The 13,082-nt window shown below is 47.2% G+C and overlaps 1 protein-coding gene across 1 annotated transcript in view; it reads right to left on the reverse strand.

Moving 5' to 3' along the window:
- The window catches only part of PSMD1 (proteasome 26S subunit, non-ATPase 1), a 99,071-nt gene that overhangs the window by 29,896 nt on the left and 56,093 nt on the right, over positions 1-13,082 (reverse strand). The window contains exon 17 of the mRNA XM_056819955.1: positions 1,661-1,775. Coding sequence (XP_056675933.1) covers positions 1,661-1,775 — 115 coding nt within the window. The remainder of the gene's footprint in view (positions 1-1,660; positions 1,776-13,082) is intronic.

A 13,082-nucleotide genomic window follows, 5' to 3' on the forward strand; every position in this document is an offset into this window, starting at 1 on the left:
AACCTGATGGGCTGCAGAGGGAAGGAGAACCTGCAATAGAGCCCAAATCTGGGAGACTGACCTCAGGACGTCACCTCCTGTCTGGGTTTCCATTTCTTCCCCGTTGACAGGAGGGGCCTGGCCTGGAGCAGAAATGGGAGTCGCACTAAGCCACATGCGAGGATCCCTACGGCGTACCTCCTGACTTGGTTTTCAAATCAATATGGCATCTCCCTGCATCTTTATGGACTTTGTTAACTATTTCCCAATCACAATTTCATCTGGTTTGGGCCCCATTCGGGAGCGTTGTGGGCTGAGTTACTCCCTTGACAACTCCGGGTCAGCTAGAACAACAAAAAACCCACCACATTCTGGGGGCAGCTACGTGGCTCAGTGGATGGAGAGCCAGGCCTGGAGAGAAGATCCCGGGTTCAAATTGGGCCTCAGACAGGGATTTCCTAGCCGGATGACCCTGGCAAGTCACTTAACTTGCACAGCCTGTCCTTTTCACTCGCCTGCCTTGGAACTGGTACACAGTACTGATTCTAAGATGGAAGGGAAGGGTTTACAACAAAAACAACGCACCATTCTGTGAGGTGAAATGTGGGGGGAGGGGGAGGGGAGTGGAAGGGGAACGCCTGCAATTGGCAGAAAGGCTCACTAGGGAACCCGGTTTGCTGGGAATGCAATTTCTTTATTTTTCTCTTAAAACCGCACCTTCTCTATTACTATGAATATAAGACAGAAGAGTGGTAAAGGCCAGACAACTGGGATTAAGGACTTATCCAGGGTCACATAGCTAAACGTGTCTGAGGTCAGATTTGAACCCAGGTGTGCCTGTATTTATTAATACTGGTAGCACCTACTTTCCCCCTCAGTGGAACCGATGCTCCCTGTGAGAAAGACCAGGTCCATCCTGTGTCTGCATTGTCAGAACCGAGCCCAGGTCCCGGCACTCCGGGATGTGCTCGACACTTCTGGATGGCTAAGGACGGACCTCCATGCCGTCACTCCCTGGGGGCAAGGAAAACGCCTGCACACAGCAGGTGGAAGCAAGATGCAGGATGCCTAGCCGCATGCTACGGTATGGGAAAAGGAGTGTTCAAATGGGGAGCCAAGTGCTGACTGCCTGTGACTCTGGGGTGAGTCGGGGCACCTGAGAAGAGTCTGGGTTCTCGGCCCAGCCCTGCCTTTTCCTCCTGGGGGGCCTCTTGGGGCTCAGGTCTGGGCATCTGGATCCTAGAGGGAGGAGCAGGAGGAAGCCCAAGGCTCTGTGCTCACCTCCTGGCAAAGCTCTAATGGGTGATGGACGGGGGCCACGCCCCACGTCCCACTGCCTCCTGGGAGGCCTCCAGCCTCAGAGCATGTTGTAAACATCGGATGACAGCACACTTTGGGGAACCTGAAGGAGTGGATCGAAGCCCGGGATAAGCTGGCCGGCCCGGGCTGGAAGAGGCCACAGGATACTTAGATCTGTGATCGGACGCACACTCGAGGAAGCTTCCCAGGGCAGAGACCTTCCGGAGATGGTCCCAGTGCTCTCCCAGAGCCAAACAGCAGCCCCCAAAGCGAGGCGGCTCAGGTCTAGGACGGTTCTAGGTCTCAGGCTTTGTTGCAGGGGTGGGAGCAGCTCCTCCCTTGGGGCGGGGGGCCCAGGACTGCACAGGCCAAGGGCATTTACCTTGTTTCCTGTCCCGGCACAGCAGATGCCTAGTGCCATAGCAGCTCCATAACGAACATGAGGATTATAACTCTCCGATAACAAGGAAACCACACTTGGGCACTGTTCGGGCGTCCTGGTCAAAAAATAAGAAGAGAAACGTATTTTAGAGATAGCAGTTAAAAAGTCTCCCCATTTCACATGACTTAAAAAAGAAGAATATTACTAGAGCCTTCAATGGAATTCCAACAGCATTCTTCTGGTGCCCATACAAAACCAGGCAATGCCCATGACTGGGGGCCCCCAGAAGTTCACCCTCTATTAAGATGAGGACAGGCCGCTCCCCTGCTCCCATTGCCTCTGGAGTCACAGAGAAACTCCACTGTTGGGAGCTGAAAGCTCTCAGCAATCTGCCTCTAACCTCCCTTTCCCGCACACATTTCTCCTTCTCTTATGCGACAGATGACCCAGGCCAAGTGGCCCCTCTGTATGTTCTCCATCTCCTCCTATCAGGCCCTCAGGAGGCTGCCTTCCTTATCTCTGCTCCAGGGACACTGTCCCCTCACCAGGGCTCTTCTGACCATTCCAGCTGCCCAGGGGCCAATTTCCTGATCTCTCCTCTCTTCAGTATTTGGGACACTGAAGCGCGGCCATGGTGTTCTCTATTATGATGAAGATCTGTTTGTCCTGAGAGGACTCCAGGGATCCCCAGCCCTCACTGAGAACTGCTGCAGTTCTCAGGGAGAAAGGCACAAAGAACAACAGGGAGAAGGCAGAGAGTAGCATGTCTAGGTGGCACCTTAGGGAAGTCAATCCTCACACCAGAGATTACTGTCTCCTCCCCCCAAATGAAATGAGTCCAGTCCAAAAGCAGTGGAGGTCTTTGGGCAACAACTAGATGGTTAGTTATTGGGCCTGTTGTAGAAATCACTCTTGTTCTGTGATGGGTTGAACTTAAGAGTCCCCAAGAGGATAAGATTGTAACTGAACCCATGAGGTGTGGAGTTACTCGTGTTCTAATTGGCCCCTAGTTCGTCCAAAGAGGAGAAAGACGCTCAGTCTGAGAACTTCGATTCAGTGTGCCTGTTCTTAAGATATTTTTATTTCCTTTGGCTAAATATTCTGGTTGCATCTTAGGTAAACAATGAGCTAATTCCTGATTTTAATGTTTAAAGAGATTTTATATTGATAGAGGAGGAAGCTAAAAGGACATTTCCCCCATATACCAATGCCTTCAATGAAGATGAAAAAAATGCCAAGTTTCCCCAAGAAGGACCATACTGCTTGGACTGAAGCAGAATACAGCCTACAAAAATCTACAACTCTGAGCTTTTCTCACCGAGTCGTGTTCCAACCTCACCACCCAAATGGAGAGCAAATTTCTATTTCAAAGCGAATCAAGGCAAGTTTATGACAACTGGCTCTGAGTGAAAGAGCTTGACATCAGGGTAGGGCAGCCTGCCTTCCACAAACCACTCAGCGTTGGCTTGGAAAATGAGATCAGTGAGTTCAGACTCTCCTTTTTAGCTTGGTTAACTTAGCAATAATAATAGTAATAATGGCCTCAAAACTTCATGTGTGAATTTTCAAAGGGAAAAAACCCAAAACCAAAATAAAATGAGGAAAATGGGAGCAAGTGAAACAGCAGAGGGGAAGAGGAGTTGAGTGGCAGAGCTGTAAGATTCAGAACCCTTATTTAATCCAATAAGGCCCATTCATTCTGGAAGGAAGAAATTGTGGCCCAGAGAGGAGGCTTTTTTGTTTACCCAAGGCTTCTTTCATCTCTCATCTTTGCCTCAAAGTACCCTGCTGCTTCAGCCAGACTGCCTCACTTTCCCTGAAGAGACAGTGAGTTAGTGGGGAAGGTTGGCCCCTTCCCCCAGAAGCTGCTTCCATGGATGATGATTGATCAAAGGCAGGGTCAGTGATCATGGGGGTACTGTTATACCCAAGGCTCTTGGCAAGGTCAGCAGTTGGTGTGGGTGGTGGGGAAGAAAGCAGGTCTCTTCTCTACCCTGATCACTCTCTTCAAAGATGGCCACATTTAGATGCTAAGTATGCCTGAGTCTAGCTTCCACCTGAACCCTTTCCTGGATATCTTATTCTTTCTTAAAAAAACAAAACTCAGTGGATTGAGAGCCAGGCCTAGAGATGGGAGGTCCTGGGTTAAAATCTAGCCTCAGATGCTTCCCATATGTGTACTCTGGGCAAGTCACTTGATCCCCATTGCCTAGGCCTGACCACTCTTCTGCCTTGAAGCCAATACACAGTATTGACTCTAAGACAGAAGGTAAGGGTTTAAAAAACAAAGTAATAGTAATGGACTTCTCCATTAGTGGCAGTGTAATGTCCCTGAACAACTTGCAGGGATCCAGGAGAAAAAAACACTATTCATAAGCAAAGGATAAACTATGGGAGTGGAAACACCGAGAAAAAGCAACTGCCTGAATACAGAGGTTGAGGGGACATGACAGAGGAGAGACTCTAAATGAACACTCTAATGCAAATATTATCAACAAAGCAATGGGTTCAAATCAAGAAAACATCTAATGCCCAGTGGACTTACGCGTCGGCTATGGGGGGTGGGGGGGAGGAAAAGAAAACGGTCTATGTCTTTAACGAATAATGCTTGGAAATGATCAAATAAAATATATTAAAAAACAAAACAAAACAAAACAAAAAATCAAACCAAACCTATCTTCTGGGGGCAGAGAACAAAGGAGCTAGGACTTCGATCAAGAAGCACTTACTTGCAAAAGTGAGCATAATCTTTCAGGGGGAAAAAAGGGTATTCAATGAAGTAGAGGACTTTCAAACATTCCTGATGAAAAGGCCAGGGCTGAATGGAAAATTTGACTCCCAAATACAAGACTCAAGAGAAACATAATCAAAAAGACAGTTAATAAGGTTAAACTGCGTACATCTCTACAGGGGGAGATGATTTCTTGTAATGGCAAAGACCTTTCTCATTATCAGGGCAGTTAGAAGGGCTATATATAGACAAGGTGAAAGTATGAAATGAATGGGATGGGATGATTTAAAAAATTAAATTAAGGCACAAGAAAGAAATTCATTAGGAGGCCAGGGAAGGGAAAAACAGAATAGAGCAAATTATTGTATACAAAAGAGTGTTCACAGTGGAGGGGAAGGGAGTATGTGAACCTTACTCTCACTAGAATCGGCTCAATGAGGGAAGAACACGCAGTTTTTTGGGTAGAGAAAGCTATCTTACCCTACAGGAAAGTAAGAGGTGAAGGCGATAAGAAAAGGGAAGTGGGGTTGATAGAAGAGAGGGCAAATTGGGGGAGGGGAGGTCAGAAACTAAATGGGGGAAATAGGATGGAGAGTAAATACACAGTACTCATAACGGCACAAATTTTTTTACAAGTTTCTCCAATAAAGGCCTCATTTCTCAAATACATAGAGAAATGGGTCAAGTATCTAAGAATACAAGTTATTCCCTGAATGATAAATGGTCAAAGGATATTAACAGGCAGTTCTCAAAGCAATAAAATGCTTTATTGATCATACACAAAAAATGCTCTAAATCACGATTAATTAGAGAAATGCAAATGAAAACAGCTCTGAAGTACCTACCACCCCATTGCTACATATAGTGATTGATAGATCTACCAGATTTGCTATTGTGACAGAAAAGAAAGAGACAAAACTTGGAGAGGATGTGGGAAAGTTGGGACACAAATGCATTGCTGGGGGAGTTGTGAACTGATTCAGCCATACAGGAGAGCAATCTGGAACTATGCCCAAAGGGCTATAAAACAGTACATACCCTGCGTGTGATCCAGCAATGCCATTACTAGCTTTGTAGTCAGAGATAAAAAAAGGGGGGGGGACGGGACCAAAAGTATAAAAATATCTAAATCCGCTCTAGTGACTACTCTGCCTTGGAACTGATACTAATAATGACTCTAAGACAGACAAAACTCCTTTTAGCTCACTGCCTGAGGAATCATGGGAAAGGCATTCCCATTTGCTCCTCTGTAAGACCCGATGAGCTCCAGGTCCCCTTCAGTTCTCGATCTCCGATCAGGTCTCTGAGAGATGACGTGATGCGACCCTGTGGCCAAAACAACCGCCTGGGACACAACTATCAAGGACACGAGTCTCTCTTACTTCTTGGGTATCCTCCGCATGGCTGAGCTCAGAGCTGGGCATACCATATGTGCTCTCCACATTTCTTACGAGGAGAAAAACCAATTAAGTGCGATTGGCCTTTTTCACCAGTCAATATCTCTGGGGAAGGCACCGCCCTTGCCATCCGGGAGTCCACGCGGTATCTAAGACATGGGCCTGGGGAGGTAAGACCTTGGTGCGGCAGGCCAGCCTGGTGCCATCACGTACTCTGGGAACACACGTTCGAGGCCACCTCTGGAGGATGGTCGAGTGTCTAGACCGTGATGACGGAGCGCGAGACAAGAAGTGACCACAAGCGGTCTGACTGTGGTCAATGCAGTGGTGTAAGCTATGTCCTGCACATCAAAAGGGGTGCTAACCAGCCAGGGCAGGAAATGATAGGGGCTAGGTAAGCGATGAGGAGGAAGAAAACTGGCATTTATTTAGTATTCTAAATTTTGAGAAGCACTTTACATATATCTTATTTGATCTTCATAAAACCCTAAGAAGTAGGTTATTATTATCCCCATTTTACAGAAGGAAACTGAGGCTGAGGAAGGCTACGTGACTTGCCCAGGCTCACACAGCTGGGAAGTCTCTGAGGGATGGTTTGAACTGGGTCTTCCTGAGGGCAGGTCTGGTGCTCTAACCACGGTGCCACTAAGGTGCCAGATTTAAGTGCCAAACCATCTTAGAAGGCAGAGGCAGATCTGAAGAGGTGAGAGAGGCGAGAGCAAAGGTAGGAAGGGAATTTGGGGGACAGTGAATCTACCTGTCTGTTTTAAGAGAACATATATGGGAGGGGAGCTGGAGTCATGTTTGGAAGGAGACTGGGCCAGACAGTGAAGGACCCTGAATGTTAGACTACACGGTTTATTGGATAGGCAATGGGGAACATGGATGTCTGCGACAGGGGACTGGCCTACTACTGGGTTGAAAGGTGCTTTAGAGTCATAGCAAGGCTGGCTGGGATTTTAATGCTCCTGGCCCAGTCTCCTGGTCTTGGGCTTTGGGTGGGGCTAGAGGAGCAGGTGCAACACATAGTGCTCTGGGCTTGGAATCAAGAAGACTCCTCTTCTGATGTTCAAATCTGGCCTCAGACACTTATGTGTTGTGTGATCCTGGACAAGTCACTTAACTATTGGCCTCAGTTTCCTCATCTGTAAAACAAGCTGGAGAAGGAAATGGCGAACCACTTCAGTATCTCTGCCAAGAAAACGCCAAACAAGATCACGCAGCATCCAACCCGAAGGAGAAACAACTGAACCAGAATCAGAGGGACTTAAAAGTCTATCTGTCCTTCCCTGCTAGCTTTGGGCTTCCTCATCTGTAGGAATGAAATGATTTCAAGGGCTCACCAGCTCTGACACTACAGCAACATTCCTAAATCCATCATCACACATTCGAAAAGAAGAAAAGAAAATCACGGCAGCCTATGGCTGAATGAAAATCAGGAATGCAACAACAAAGACAGTGATTGGCCAATGAACTTTCCACTTTTTACCCTGGATGGGGTCACAAAGGGAGCTGTGAATGGCGGCTTTGCCAACGTCTGTCAGCACAAACCTCCCACCCGGCGAGAACTGGGCAAGGCCATAAGCCTGGGGCACCAGCTCCAAGTCAATCACCCAACTGGAAACTGCACAGATGAATTCCTCCCTTTCAACCCACCAACGTGTCCCAATGTTTCTTTCTCTACCGAGCATCACCAAAGCACATACATCAATCATGGCGGCTGCACAGACTGTGCTCTCCTAACGCCAGTCTTTCTTTGACTTTTCCACTTGAGTGAAAGCCCTGGAAAACCAATGTAGACCAAGTGCACCACCCTAAAGGGGCTCGGGTCAGCTTGACAGAGAAAGAGGAAGCTGGCCCGGCGCATGCAAGGAATGTCGTGGAGCAGGGCAAGCTTAAGCAGGCAGCCCCCAGCCCATTTCCTGACCATCTCTCAGACAAAATGACAGGCAGCTGCCATGCCCGTTTAAAGCCCCAAATTTCTGGGCTAAGAAGATTCAGAGCTAGAAGAGACCTCAATTCAACCAATTAATTCAAAGAGGGAGAAACTGAGGCCCAGAGAAGGGGAGGTTCCCACAACAAAAGCCGCCAAGTGGACTTCGATCATTTGTCCAAGGTTGAACAGCTGAAATCAAGTGGTCCTCAAATGTCCATCTGAAACATCTCTTGGGAATAATGCCGAGAGCAGATGACCATGAAAAGGACTTCCAGAGGGCCGAACTGATCTCTGAAAACCTGTGCTCAGCCAAGGCCTGACCCAGTCCTCCACAGGGGCTGTTCTCTGCCCCCAACTGTGCTGTGGTTATTATGCTTCTGTTTATGTGTACACGCTGGTTCATGAGGGCAGTTGGGCTTCCATCCTTCTCCCAGGCAGGAAGCCCCTGGTTTGTGACATGCCAGGAAGAGGCCGCACTTGAACCGAGCTCTTCCTGCCTTTGAGGTCAGTGCTCTCTTTGCTTGCTCCTGGATGGAGCATGGCTTTTCTGGCTGCCGAGTCACACTGCTAACTCACATGGAACTTGCTATCTGGTCTTGTAAGACCAAAGGCAGATCCTACTGACGTCGATGTTTCTTGAACTGAAATGAAAAACTGCCTACTTCATTCCTAATGAAATTGCCTTTCGGGGCATCTAGGTAGCTCAATGGTCTGAGAGCCAGGCCTGGAAATGGGAAGTCCTGGGTTCAAATTTGACCACAAATACTTCCTGGTTCTGTGACCCTGGGCAAATCAGATGACCCCAATTGCTGAGCCTTTACCACTCTTGTGTTTGAACCAATACTTACTTAGTATTGCTATGAAGACAAAAGGTAAGGACTAAAAAACAAGCACAAAACCAAAACAAAACAAAACTGCATTTGGTTGGATTTGGCTCAATGTGCCGGTCTAAGTCAAGGCTATTGAGCCCGGCCTGGGCCTCGGGCCATCAGTGTGTCTTCCAAGTACATCTTTTATGCCTCTGATGGTCAGCACAGGCCAAAGACAAAGGCTCCTGCCATGCTGACACCACCCAACCATGGCTGCTCCCGATGTCAGGTCAACCAGCTGCTGACTGCACTATCCATCTCTCTCGTCAAATGTGATTAAAAGGGGGTCATTCGTGTACCTCTGGTCTTGCTGCTTCCAACTCCAGTTTTATGACCTCTCACGACCTACAAGGGCTTCTTAGTGCCTCAGCAAACTCTCTGGGATGTCTCCCCTTGGGCTGGAAGCTCCTCTAGGCAGGGCCAGGACTTTGCCCCCTCTGTATCCTCAACACGCGGGCACTTCCTAAATGCTGACTGACTGGTGGGCAGACTCTAAGCTGCTGCTGCTCTGTTTAAGCGGGGAGTTCCCCTATAACCAATGAAATCATAGACACCTCCTTCCCGGTGGCATCCCGTTACTTTCTCACTTTGAGGACCCACAACTGTCCCCAATTATTCTTTAGTCCCTGGAAGCGATGATTAATGTTCCACTCGCAGGGAGCGTATTAAAACCTCACCCTCAGATGGACACTGACATCTGCATTCCTCCCCACCTTTGACAGAAAATGCTCTCCCCCTAGCCAGTGCTAACAGACCCCCAATTCAATTGCTACCACACGCCGATTCTGTTAAACGCTGATTATGGATTATGGAATATATTATTGCTAAACCTCTCTCTCAGGTTCCTGAACTGCTGGATAATGTCGCCCAGGCCTCACCTATCTCAAGGATGCCTATTCCAGCAGGGGGAAAATATACATTCAACTCATTTTCATGCCTTTCCCTTCTGCCCCCAAGTGACTGCAAAGTTTAGTTATCTTGAAGACACACTGATGGAAAACAGACAGGATCGTATTCTTACTGAAATCACCCAATTCAAGTCTAGTTTGGTAAAAAGGATGACTGAAAGAGGTAGGGGGTGCAGCTAAGTGGCTCAGTGGATTGAAAGCTGGGCGAGGGAGTAGGGAGGTCCTAGGTTCAAATCTGGCCTCAGACACTTCCCAGCTGTGTGACCCTGGGCAAGTCACTGAACCCCCTTTGCCTAGCCCTGGCCACTCTTCTGCCTTGGAACCCATACACACTATTGAGTCTAAGATGGAAGGTGAAGATTAAAAAAAATGTGCAGAATTTTTTATAAGGTCTTTAATGGTTCCTCGAGGTTTAGGAAAAAACCTCTTTGGGAATGTAAATACTGAGTTCTCAAATAGTCAGGCAGCAATAAAACCTGAATTAGGCTGTGAAGCTTATAAACTCAAAAGCACACATAAAACTTCTTGTCAACTTTTGATTCAAGTACCAGGCCTAACATTCCTGAGGGGAGAAAATCGAGCTATTAGGGAGACAAGGGCGAGCAAATGTTAATAAATTAGACGTCTTTCATCAGAACCCCATCTTTATGTGTTTCCTCCAACGTTCCACTTAGTGACATTACAAAGATAAAAGAATCATCTGGAGAAATGAGCAGGTTTTTTAATTCCCAGAATTTTTGAACTCTTGGAAATCAATCCCAAAGTGCCCAGCAGCATGTGGGTATGTGAAGCATCTAAAGCAAAAGCAAACATTTTTAAAAACAAGAAACTCAGGGGACTCCCAACCAACTGTGTCATGTTCAGGAAGAGGGTTGGGTACCAGAAGGGGTCTGTACAGAAGCAAGAAGCTAAAAGGGGCTGCCAGTGACCTGTCCAAGGTCACAAGGAGAGGGAGAGCCAGGAAGGCCTCGCTTGCTCTCTCATGTCTCTTGTTCTCTCGGTTTGGTGTCACCAATGCTCACCACTTTCTTATACCCATTAACAAAGGTCCCTTTAACAAACCGACATAGCCTGGGGTGCCCATTTTTGAAATTTCAGGTGGCTTTCTACAATTTGGGCATATCCCCTTTGTCAAGGCTGAGACCTCTGGAGACATGGCTGATCCCTGCCTGGATCAAAGACCTTAAAGACTGGGAGGTCCAGGAGGGGCTCAGGGCCTTCCTAAGCAGCCCAAGTCTTCTACATTAAAGAATCTTCCCTTCCCTTGGCCTCAACCATCTGTGTATAGATGGCCTGTCCCAGCACACAGGCCACGTGTAGCTTGGCCCCAAGTCTCAGCAGCTCTAACTGCCCACTGGGTATTTCCACTTGGAGGTGCCCCTGCCACATCAAACCAGGCGGTCATTTTCCCTGAATATGAACTCCTCTTCCTTGCCTCCTTCCACACTGGGCTTCCCCATTTCTGAGCAAAGAACCTTCATTCCCAGTCACTCGATATGGAAACCATGGCGTCATCCTTGCCAAGCCCCCTCCTCACCCCAACAAATACCCGGCCAGCCACCAAGAGGTGCCAAATGCTTCTTTTTCTACCTTTTATTTGTCTCCTCTCGATATCACCTTAAAGCCATGCTCTCACTGTCTCAGATGAAGACCGATCCCCCAGACTTCTATGGTAATTTCTAAATCCAAGGGTCTTTGGTCCTTTGATTTCTAGAATATTCCTGACAACGAATGTTGTCACTAGAGTCTTAAGTTAGTAGAGTTCCCACATACCTGTGGTCACTCTTTGGCGGCCAACCCACCAGGCACTGACCATCCTGCCCATGGTTATCAGGCATTGTTACCGCCTTTTATTCTTGTAGTCGACGAATGCCTTTAATTAATCAAGATCCTTAAGAGGGAAATGCAAAGTGGGGAGAGGGTTGTTTCCCATATATTTTGGCAGAAGCCAGAGATAGCACTGAGTACACAATTTCCTTCAGGGTTTACTATTATTGGAGTAAATCTTGCTATAAAACGTATTTCTAGTGAGGAAGAAAAGTGGAGGCTTTGCCTCCTCATCTCTTCTTGACATCTAGTCCGATGACATTCGTTAAGTGCTTGCTGTGTACGTGCAAGATAAAAATGAAACAGTCCTGGCTTCCAGCCTACAGGTGAGGTGCACTATTTGCCCAGATACAAAGCGTCGCTCTCTTGGGCCAGGGGGCAGCCTGCTGACTAGGAGTTACCATTTGAGCCAAGCCTGAAAGGGAACGAAGTCGAGGTCAAAAGGGATCACATTTCAGGCCTGGGGACCGGACTGTGAAAAGGCACGGCGAGGTCCACTGAGGTTTGGGAAAACAAGTAGGTCTGACTGTTTGGATGTGGCATGTCCACCTGACACCCCTCAAACTAGCAAAACTGAAAAGAGAGAAATAAAGGTGGAGGGACCGGAGGAGGCACGCTAATCAGTTCCTTGTAGAGTTGTGAACTGGTCCAGAAATTCTGGAAAACAATTTGGAACTTTAATAGAAAATCAAGCAGCCCCTTTTTGGTGACAAGAAACAAAAAATAAGATGCATGCCTGGGGAACTGCTAGAGAGTGGCCGATAGACAATTTTAAATTGTTTAATTTATTTTTCTTCAATTAAAATTTTATTTTCACTCTTTTTTTTACCTACCTATCCCCGGAGAGGTAAAAAACCCCAAACCCTTACAGCAAATGTGCACAAACAACACAAATTTCTGCGTTGGCCATGTAGAAGTTATATATGATGTAGCAAATAAAATGACAGATGATATAATTAAATATATTACCCATATGTGATATTTATTTGATGTTGTACATTTCTCTATTATGCTATTACTTTTATAGAACATGTTTGAAAATTACATAATATGTAATTTGTACTGAAATAGGTTCTATAACTATATAGCTAATGCAGAAGACCCAGGTTTGCTCATTCTCCTTCTCAGAGATTCCCCAGGATCCCTCCTTTGTCGGACTGACTCAAAGCACCTCTCGGACCCTCTCTACACTGAAAGAGATTTTCAGTTGTTCTCCAGGAGGAAGATTCCCAAATTGAAGTGAGTCACATGGATGCGGCTGTGTGGATTTCTTCACATATCAGCCCCAAGCAAAGGCCACTTTCCTGTTTCCTAAGGGGAAAAGTGAGTCAACAGGACCTCGAAGACAGATAAAGGAAAGGAGCAGAGAGGGCCAACAACGCCAGAGTGCCAGGGCCTTTAGACCATAATCCAGGAGACTCAGTGGGCAGTGTAGTCAGGAGGGTCCAGTGATCATTTGGATAAGAGAGAGGCATTCTGGACCTGAAATGCACTGGGGCTGAGGGCAGAGACCTTGTGGTGGCTGCTTGGCTAGGCACTGTCATTCTTAAGTAGCATCTGCCCAGAGTGATGAAGATATAAGACAAGAGCGAGGACAGTCCCTTCGGGAGGTCCACATTTGGGGTCAAAAGGGAGGCTACTGGAAGTGAAAAAAGCAGCAAGGCCAGTTTCTGGAATTTGGAGAAAGACCCCAAAAGCCACAGCTTCAAGGCAGCCTGGGGCCCTCAGGGAGAAGCTGAGAAAGGAAGTAGTAG

Source organism: Monodelphis domestica, chromosome 2 (genome assembly GCF_027887165.1).
Source record: "Monodelphis domestica isolate mMonDom1 chromosome 2, mMonDom1.pri, whole genome shotgun sequence".
Classification (NCBI taxonomy): Eukaryota; Metazoa; Chordata; class Mammalia; order Didelphimorphia; family Didelphidae; genus Monodelphis; species Monodelphis domestica.